Raw genomic sequence first — 10583 nt, forward strand, 5'->3', positions numbered from 1 at the left:
GTGATGACTCAGACACCCCCAGCCCGGTTGAGACACCGGTGGCTCCACCGGAACCAGAGCCGGAGCCTGTGCCCATCTGCAGGTGGTGTGTTTGTGTGACACCAGTGTTGTGTTTGAGCACAGAAGCAGTGCACTCACCTCCCACTTTCCTGTGGTCCCCCCCCCCTCACCTCCCACACACTGTCAGCACCTCCCTGTAGTAACGAGCGTCGAGTAGTGACGCCGTAAAAATGACCACTTCTGCACTTAAGTTTCCAATAGATCGAGAGTGTTTGGAACTTGAATTTGCAAAGAAGGAGCAGAAAAACATGTCGTGCAATGTGGAAAGAAATTTTTGCCTCATCAGGAAAATGAAATGGAGTTTGCCAGCTTTTAAAGTACGACACAAAAACATGATACTTGTGTCTTTAGGAAGAAAAATGTGTGGGAAATTGTTGCTAACATTTCCCACTGATAATGTGATAACGGTGATGATTATACATCTGTTTTTTGTTTTTTTTAGAACTTTATTGAAGAGAAACACAAACATTCCTTGACAACATCACAAATTATATATGACAGACTGATTAGTGAAAATAATAAAGAAATAAGTGGACAGTTAAGACATTCCATCGTACCACAGGATTCCCCTCAGTAAGAGAGGTATCCTGCAATAGGTATGATTATACATCTTAAACATGAGTTAAGCATTTTTTATCTTTTCCCAAGAATCCACACTGCTCCATGTTTTTCTGCTCCTGTTTGTAAGACTGGAACATGTTTTTTTAAATTCATAAATAAAATATGTTTGTATAATGAAGTAGAACAACAAGGTTGCCCCAACTAAAACGTCTCCCTCTTCTCTCACCCTCAAATATTTAGTATTAACATTCTCAACCTCACCACCCCCACTCCCCCCCTGTCCTCTGAAGCTGAGGAATGTGACGCCCTGAGTTGCGCTGCGTCTTCACGTTCCCTTCGGCACCTTGACAGCTTGTAAACCCAAAGATTTTGAACATCCCTGAAATGTTTTGTTTGCAGCCCGTCGACGATCCACCACCACAAAGACGCAATGCGGAACTGTGCGATGAGCATGGACCAGATTCAGGAGTACCGCTGCCCCCTGTCACCCGTCGGGGAGACCCCACTCTCTCCTGCGTACAGTGCTAGTAAGTGCCTGCAAACTCTTTTTTTTTTTTTTAACAATCTGTTTATTGAAGTTTTTACATAATTAACAAACAAAACATTCTGTTCCATCAATAACAATTACAGATGTAATTTCAAAATACCACAGAACAGACACCAACCCCCCACCCCCCTCCCTCTGGCACCTAGCCCCAACAGATGAGCACATATAGTTGAAAAATAAAGAATTGAAAAGAATAGATGACATAAATCATAATAATAATAATAATAATGACAACATAATAGTAATACTAAAAATAAATGAATGAATAAGTAAATAGATACATATGATCAATACCAAAAAAAATAAAAAAAAAGAAAAGAAAGAAAAGAAAAGAAACACAAGTTCAGCAAGGCAGTACATAGCTTACAGCGATCAGACAGCTTGTGCTATTGACATAGGACAAAAAGGGATTCCAGGACTTCTCAAAAGAAACAGCTTTACCAATCAGAGTCAGTCTAATTTTTTCTAATTTAAGAAAATAAAGCACCTCCTTGTGCCTGCAAACTCTGATGTGTTTATATGGAATAAATAGACCCCCCCAGCCCCCACCTCAGCCTTCATACTTCTGCTTTCCTTCAGTCAACAGGCAGAGAGCCCTCTCAGGCGGGCGCGTCCTGGCCGTCATCCCCCCCTCCCCAGTGATGCGTCACTGCAGCGACCCTCAGCTCAGCCCCATGGTCGGCGCCAACCCTCCGGAGCATCCCGCTCACACCTCGCACTCGGCGCACTCCTCACCCGCCCACCGCTCCGGCTACCAATCCCATTCCTCGGAGACGGCGGGGAGCTACTGTGACCTCAGACCTTGCCCGGGACCCCCCAAGCCCCCGGCCAAGGGCTACGTGGAGCGGTTGCGGGTCGAGGAAGGGAGGGAGGCGGCAGCGAAGGAGGAAGGAGATGGGATGCTCTGCACTCCACAGGTGGAGAGGACGTCCTCGTTCAGGCCGTCCAGGTACGAGAAGAATTCAAGTGTGTCGCAGACCCAATGACACTTTAGAATTCTGTCAGAATTCCTTAAGAAAAGGTCTTAAAGAGAAAGGAAATCACAAAACAAACTTCTGACTAAATGCATGAGGTAGATGAAGGTACGTTATGTCATTAATTAATTTATGAGCGATGCAACAAAACATCTTTCTAATGAAGGTTTCTTTGTATCCTGACTGTTGCTCAGCTTTCTCCACACTGAACCACATTTCATCAGGATGTTAAGTTGCCTGGCTCAAAGGTCAAAACATCTGCTGACATTTTGTCATGAAGGGTAATTTTGAACAGGCACTGCGGCACAGCTCAGTGACTGAGCAGAGACTTGAGTAAACGGCTGATAGTCCTTTGGGAAATAGCTTGTGAGCTCACTTTGCTCTGCGGTCATAGACACGGGAGGTACTGGAGTTTATTTGGCTCAAGGTGCCATTGGAGGACACAGCGTGTGAGGATAGTGAAAGGAAGAATGGTTTGTGCTGGAAGGAGAGATGGGGCAGGAAGCAGCTGAGAGTCTCCTGTGAAATCTCAGTGCAGAGGGATTAATGCTGGATATGTGTTCACAGGACAACTGGCTGTTAAAGCAGTGAAGGCCGAGTCTGGGATCAGGTGAAGAAAAGCACCATAATTAGAATTGTGTCACTAATATTAGAACTAGTGTGGATATTCAGTTTTCAGTCGCATCCGACCTTGTTTCACTTGCTCCGTTTTCATCTATTATTTCTTATATTATATATTTTTGTTGGCTGGGCGGGACTGTGAGTAATGTGAGTGGGCCTCTGTTGCCCTGACCCATTTCTGGCTACAAGTCTGCTTCACATTATTTCGGATATAATTCAGGATTAGAAAAGTCAAAGATTTATCTAAAAAGTTGTTACTACATGTTTGTTTTTTTAAACTGCAAGGTTGATAGAATTTCTGCTGTGGCAAATATATCTTGGCCGTGCCCTTGTGGTCCTTTCTGTCCTTCCCTTGGTTTTTTAATGCCGTGTCATTGCTCCGGTGCAGGTACGAGTCGTGCCTCATGCCCGCGGAGAACAAGCCTCTGGAGATGTCGGTGCTGAAGAGAGTCAAAGAGCTGCTGGCGGAGGTCGACGCCAGGACGGCGGCCAAACACATCACCATGGTGGACTGCACGGTACATACACACACACACGCTCACACCATGCAAGCACACATGTTTACACGTACACATGCATACAAAAGGCAAACAAATATAAATTCATATGACTTTTTAACCCTCGGGCAGGTGGCCAGAATATTGGGCGTAACCTCAGAGACGCAAAGGATGATGGGAGTGTCGTCAGGCCTGGAGTTACTGACGCTGCCACACGGACACCAGCTGAGACTTGACCTACTGGAGAGGTACAAACACCAGTTTCCCGCTGTCTTCCTCTCTGCATCAAACAGTGACGTCTTCATTAATTCGGATATTGATTATCTCTGCTCTTCACTTCCTCTGCTGTCCTCTTATCTCTTGTCTTCATTCCTCTGTTCTTATCTTCGCTCTCCAAATAGCTTGTCTCCTCTCATCTTCTGTTCTACCTCTTTTTTCCCCACTGCTTTTATGCATTGTAACAATCATTCTTAAGCTAAAACAGGCAACTTGATCAAATCTAATTGCAAACTAAGTTGTATTTCCATGTGTCCGTCTTTCTCCAGGTTCTACACCATGTCCATCATGATGGCGGTGGACCTGCTCGGCTGTACTGGAAGCACGGAGGAGAGAGCGGCCCTGCTTCATAAAACCATCCAATTAGCAGCCGAGCTTAAAAGCAACATGGGGAACATGTTTGGCTTCGCTGCTGTGATGAGAGCCCTGGAGCTGCCACAGGTAATTGACCTGCAGATGAAAATAAATCCCAGAGGTTTCCATCACTTCTTTCTCAAGATAGATTCTTACGTTTGCTGCTGTGTTGTTCATTATTTAGATTTCCCGCCTGGAGCAGACGTGGGTGACGTTACGGCAGAGACACACAGAGGGCGCTATTCTATATGAGAAGAAACTCAAACCTTTCATGAAGAATATGAACGACGGCAAAGGTGAGACTCTCATTTACATGAAGTAATAATAAGTGTGTAAATGGACATGTGTTTTACACCTCCCCCCTCTCTGTTGCTCACAGAGTCCGGTGCTCTGTCCAACACGTCCTTCCCACACATCATCCCCGTCCTGTCCCTGCTGGAGCGCGGCCTGGCTCTCGGGGAGGCGCTGGAGCCGTGGGAGAGTGCCGAGGTCGGAGTGGACGTGGTCATGTACCACCTGGAGGCAGCTCGCACCATCGCACATCACGGGGGAATCTACAGAAACAACACTGAGGGCAAACTGCAGGGTAAGAGTGCAGGGAAGTCACCTCCACATCCTCTTTGATTTCCTTTTATTAGGTCAGATTGTAAATTAATTCAAAGTAAAACTTACATAGTGTTGCTTTAATGGTTTAAAGCAGCTCAGCGTGAGCGGGCCCGGATCCAGGCCTCCTATTGGTTTAGGTGTGGCCTAAGTCCCGCCCTCCTGGACTGGACAGGAAGTAAAATCTTCAACAATCACTGTGTTATATCTTATGCTGTTAATGTGTTAATAATAATTGCATTTATGGCTTCCCCAATTTGGATTTGTGTTTGTGTGTGTCTGTGTGTCACTGTGTGTGTGTGTGTGTGTGTGTGGTTGGGATGTTGACTGTATTGATCCCTATTGGTTCTCAGTTTAAGGTCATTACTGCTTTATTGAACAGTCCTTCAGAAACTATCAATTCACATCTGTGTTTTCTGTTATGTGTCGATATCGATCAGCCTGACCTCCGTCTGCACCTTCGGAAACTTCCTTAATGCAGATGTTTTTTCCACGGTTATCCAGTTTTGTAACTTTTATGGTAGCCTCTATTTCACCATGATTTTTTATGATCATGATATCAACAATATAAAGTAACCACCTTCTCTTCTCCTTCTCCACTCTTCTCCTCCTCCTCCTCCTCCTCTCAAGGCCTCCAGGAGCAATCAGAAATACACGAGATCTTCCAGACGGAGTTCCAGATGCGCCTCCTGTGGGGCAGCCGCGGCTCCGAGGGCAGCCAATCAGAGCGCTACGAGAAGTTCGACAAGGTTCTCACTGCCCTGTCCCACAAGCTGGAGCCTGCCGTGCGCCACAGCGAGCTATAACACTCACCTCAGTGCCCGTCATCAGAAAAAAAAATGAACCCCCCCATCTGCACTCCCTACTCATAGTCGTACGGCCTTGTTTTGCATTGCAGAGGATGATGTGGAAGAGTCCAGTATGAACGCTGGGAGGGGTCAGTGAACGAAGAGGCAGCTACGTGTGCGTTGAGCACTGGGAACACAGGAAAGAGGGTTATGCACTTGTAATGTGTTGCACTGACTGTGGACTCCAAACACTCCCTGTGGATTTTCCTCACTTCAAAAAATGTAAAGGGCAACAAAGAGGATACAAGAGGAGAAGAATACAGGGGGAGACGGGTGACTCACTCCTGTGCTTGGTACAAATGGTCACATGTACGGTGTCCCCCGAGGGCCAAACAGGATTCCAATAAAACACAGACACTCTCTTGTTTCAAACTGCTGCTGTCGCACACTGTAGCCGAAAAGACAGCAGTAACTTAACATGGCTCATACATCAGATGGATGCTTTGTCTGTGTGAATGTGTGTGTGTGTCAGTCTGTGCACATGTATGTTTACATTGTGTTTCTGTGCGTCATTAATCTTCAATTTTGTTTTTTTGTCTTATTTATTTGATATGATCAAACCATATCTGTATATTTTAGACTTTGCTTCACCAAACTCACGAGAATCTATCGATGCTCGTTCTGAGGGAATCGTGTTCATGAAATCCCATTAACTATGTATCAACCATTCCCATTAAACCCCATTAAAAATGTATCAAGCCTGCATTAATAAATGCATCGGAGATGAAACATTTGCAATAGTAACGCTGCAAACTTAGCGGGTTTTAGCGAGTCTTTAAAAAACATTAAGGACAAAGCAAACCTCATGTTGTAGCATTTTGACAAATCCATTTGATCGTCTTGAGCACAAAGTGAAGCTTAACACAAGCATTTTAAAGAGTTAAAGGAAGGTTTCACTTAGAATAGAAACATTCATGAACATGTGTGACACTAGCGTCTTTAATGTGGAGCTCCAATTTGTTGAAATCATAAAAATGGTTAAATGTTGCATCAAATAAAATGTTGCTTTAAACCACAGCCTGTAACTACAGATGAACAACGCAGCTCCACTTCCTCCCACCATGCAGAAATTAAGCCAACATTTACCTGATGTGAACGCTGCCATCTTGTGCAACTAATCAAAACCAAACTTACTGAAAAATTATATAAAATCAAAACATCGGTTTGATAAGAACTACCTAAAAGGAGGAGATGGGGTATATGACTTATACCCCATCTCCTCCATTTTGGTGGATGGGACATTTTGGCTTCACTTTTGGGAAGCAGCCATGTCGTCCATCTTTATATTAAGTCTATGCTTTAAACTGTTCATTAAATATAAAGATGTGTTGAAATTGAGAATTATACAGATGATCGGTGAAGATATTTCCCGTCTCTGGATAATCTTTTATGATCTGACATCTTTAGTCTTATTTCTGTTTGGAAATACTCCAAACTAAGGAAATTTGTTCCACATAACTGCTACAGAGAGCCAGTGTCTGTTTTAAATTTGTTTTTCTGCAATAGAGCTTAAAAGATCTGAATTGTGTCGTCACATTTGGTTTGAATTTCGTTGACTATTTGCTGTTAAATCATCGCTGTCCTTACAGCACGTGGCCCTGAGGTGGCTGGAGCCCACTGTCAGGCCTATGCAATCATTTATCTTCATCATGCATTCAACTTTTATTATCCAAACTGATAATCTATATATGAATGAAGCTCACATCAGGTATCAATAACTAATTCCCAAAAAATATACATATATACAACTCTACCCTAGAGTTCATGGATATGTGAATGTGCCACTCTCTGGTCTGAACCATATTTGAAGGGAGCTCACGTGTCAGTTCCCACTGTTGTCCAGCAGGGGGTAATGTTTATTCAGCATAAAACACTGAATCACTATAACACAATTTAACAGGAACACACACACACACACACAACTGAAAGCATTAATTGTGTGTGTTTTGAGACCAAGGTGATGCCTGCTGGTTTAGGTTTGATATGTCCAAACTGGTGATGAAGATGATGATGATGTGATGTGTTTAATTGTCGTCGTGCTGAATGCTGTACAGGAACGCTCGGTACTTGGATCCTCCTGTTGTGTCTGACGGGGCCTTGAAAAGCAAAAAAGACAAGAAACGATTTAGGACTGATCTCATGTTTTTTTTACGTACTGTACATAATGACTCGTTTTTTTTCAAATAAAATAATTGCTTGTCTCCATGGGTTTGAGTCTTTGTTTAAGGTCGGCCTGTGTGAAATACTGTTTTTACAGGAAACTTCTGATTACTTTATAGCAGCTGCATCTCTCCATTGAATTCATGTTTATGGATTAATTGTTTATGGAATTGTCTATGGATATTTAAGATATTAGCAAAAAAATCCCCTGTTACAATTACACAAAGTATCCAGCTTTATTTTTGATAAATTCAACAGTGGCCACTAGAAAATCTGCAGAAGATCTCCAGAAGGTACAAACAGCTTTAGGGCTGAGGAGGAAGTTATGCATTGTCAGTTTTTCTGGTGTTTTCGTGGGATTTGTTGATAAGTAAGATTAAAAATGTAAACTGCCAGACTTCTTCAATCATTTAACCACACAAGGGGTTTCTGTCGTTAGTTTGAAGGTGATTGTTCCTGTGGGTTTGAAACTGTGAATGGTTGTTTGTTTTTGTAAGTCGTTCTGTGATACGTTGGCGACCTGTCCAGGGTGTTCGGCCCTGTGACCCTCCAAGGATAAGCAGTATAGATAATGGACAGATGCACATGTAGACTCATATACCACCACTACCACTATAGTCCAGGCAAAGTAGCGTTTTACGACCGACTAATTGTAAAATAATTTTTTTCAGCATAGATCATTTGTATGAGGTGTCCAGAACAACATACTAAAAGTCCTAAGAAATCCTAGTTGAGGAAATATGTTTAATTCTCATCAATGTGTGCCAATACGGCCCGGCAACAATACACCCCAAAAAGCCTATTTTTTTCCTTTACTCCAATCAAAATAAAACTTTACACAATGAAAGTAACCATGAAAGGTAAAATTTTTTGTATTACAAGTTTCTTTTGAAATGAATTTGACAAGCACATGAGCTCCACACTTATTGAATATGTCCTAATTTGCATAGGCAAACACCATTCATATGTATTATAAATACATACATAAATTCATTTTCAAAGAAACTTGTAATACAAAAAATGTTACGTTTCATGGCTACTTTCATTGTGTAAAGTTTCATTTTGATTGGAGTAAATGAAAAAAATAGTCTTTTTGGGGTGTATTGTTGCCGGGCCTTATTGGCACACATTGATGAGAATTAAACATATTTCCTCAACTAGGATTTATTAGGACTGTTAGTATGTTGTTCTGGACACCTCATAGAAATAATCTATGCTGAAAAAAATTATTTTACAATACTTCTATTTTTGGCTCCAAAATGGGCTACTTTGCCTGGACTACTAGGTCCACTGAAGATGGTGTCCAGCAGCTGCTTCAGATCTGACCCCTGTGTGTGGAGGGAGCCACTGTCTTGTGATTCCCACTGGCTGCCACTAGGAGACAGCATTTCCTTGTCAAACCAAAGCTGACCCTGAGTTTCCAGTCCTTTTATCAAACCATCTGCAGTTATTAGCAGTTTGGTTCCTGGCCTAGTTCATGTGCCTGCAGAGCAGCACTTCCTCTCTTCCTTCAGATTTCTTCCACCTATGACAACATCCTTACATATCCTGGATCGTGCAGCTTCCTCGTCCTATTTTGTTTTCAACATTTGTTATGCATAAAAATGTGCAATTGTGTCGTGGTTCACAGAAAATGATAATGTCATTGAGCATGCGTGTTCGAATCACACATGGTGGACGGACCCACTTTTATTCTGGGCCAGTGGGAGGGCGAAAAAGACAGATGGACAGTGTGTGTGTGTATGTGTGTGTGTGTTTATGTATCAATCGGTATCAATGTGTTGTTCTGTCGACGTGTGTGTGCATGTATATGTGTAACGATACAGATGTAGCCGGATGCATCTTGCTGTTCATCTGTTTATAGAGGGAGGCAGCAGTGCGGCCTGGCAGCTGTATTTATGGGGCAGAGGGGATGTATTACAATGGGTGAAATGAAAGTGGAAGAATTATTGCATTTACAATATTAAGAAAAATATTTTGTACAACAGAAAAAAGGTGAAAACAGAGATTCAAGAGAATAGAATAGGATCCCCCGTCATCTACAATGGAAAATGATCACTCGCTCTGCTCTTTGTCTCCCTCTCCCATACAGTTCCATAGGCGTAACATGTTATGGATGTAATCTCTAAGGGGATTCTCTCTGCTTGGTATCATGGTACATGTTAATTTCAGCTCTTTATGTTCCTTATTGAAACGGACCCAAGATCTCCCAGGAACTGCCTGCCTGTCTGCCAGCCAACCGTCATCAATTCACCCCTAATCTCTCCCCCCAGCCCTTTTATAGCTAATCCATTGTGTTGGTCATTGTCATCTGATCATGTGTGACCCGGGCTGCTCTATAGCTGGTGCCTGGCAGCGTAGCGTTGACTTTTGACATCCATCTACAGGCACAATATCGGCGGTGGCGTGAAAACTTGATTCGTGGAAGTTCGGGGCTGTGCTTGTGCGTGATTGTGGGATTTCCTTAAGTCAAACTCATCAAACTTTGAGTGAGAGAGGCTGAGGTGAACATGTCTGGATTTTGGGGTCGGATGTATGTTAGCTCCAGCCGTGTAGTGTCTCTGAGCACAAAGCCAACAAACTAATTGGAAAGAGCAGTGTTTGTCACATTAGGGGTAGCTAAATGTGCCATAGAATAAAATAATATTCTACTAACTTAATTTAGAAATGTTTTACCTTATGTATTTGGATGAGAATCGTGATTTGACTGAGTCCAAACCTGAGTAATTGTTAACGAATTGGTAATAGGCCTTGTGCATAATAATTTCAAATATACAACATTTCAGTTATTACTTAGCAATCTTGAGCATAAGATTGTAAAATTCCACCATGATTTAGATTAACAACTGTTTTAAATAACCTTCAACGGAATATTTATTCTCAAAATACTAAAATATCCAAAATGCATCTTTGTTTACCTGTAAAATAAATGTAAATCACATTAAATAAATAACTCGCAGCTATTTGTGTTCGAGTATTAAATGCAGGTTAAAGATATTTGGGGTTTATTTCATATGGAGATGCAGAAAGCTCAGGAAATCCATCAGTTCCCAACAGAAGCATGGTGCACCATCCACAACAG

The 10583-nt window shown here is 42.4% G+C and overlaps 1 protein-coding gene across 1 annotated transcript in view; it reads left to right on the plus strand.

Moving 5' to 3' along the window:
* Window positions 1-5662, plus strand: part of sh2d3ca (SH2 domain containing 3Ca) — a 39764-nt gene extending 34102 nt beyond the window's left edge. The window contains exons 5-12 of the mRNA XM_061075572.1: window positions 1021-1148; window positions 1748-2117; window positions 3152-3281; window positions 3393-3508; window positions 3806-3977; window positions 4075-4186; window positions 4270-4476; window positions 5124-5662. Coding sequence (XP_060931555.1) covers window positions 1021-1148; window positions 1748-2117; window positions 3152-3281; window positions 3393-3508; window positions 3806-3977; window positions 4075-4186; window positions 4270-4476; window positions 5124-5299 — 1411 coding nt within the window. The 3' untranslated portion in view covers window positions 5300-5662. The remainder of the gene's footprint in view (window positions 1-1020; window positions 1149-1747; window positions 2118-3151; window positions 3282-3392; window positions 3509-3805; window positions 3978-4074; window positions 4187-4269; window positions 4477-5123) is intronic.
* The last annotated feature ends 4921 nt before the right edge of the window (window positions 5663-10583 follow it).

This window comes from Limanda limanda, chromosome 1 (genome assembly GCF_963576545.1).
Source record: "Limanda limanda chromosome 1, fLimLim1.1, whole genome shotgun sequence".
Lineage (NCBI taxonomy): Eukaryota > Metazoa > Chordata > Actinopteri > Pleuronectiformes > Pleuronectidae > Limanda > Limanda limanda.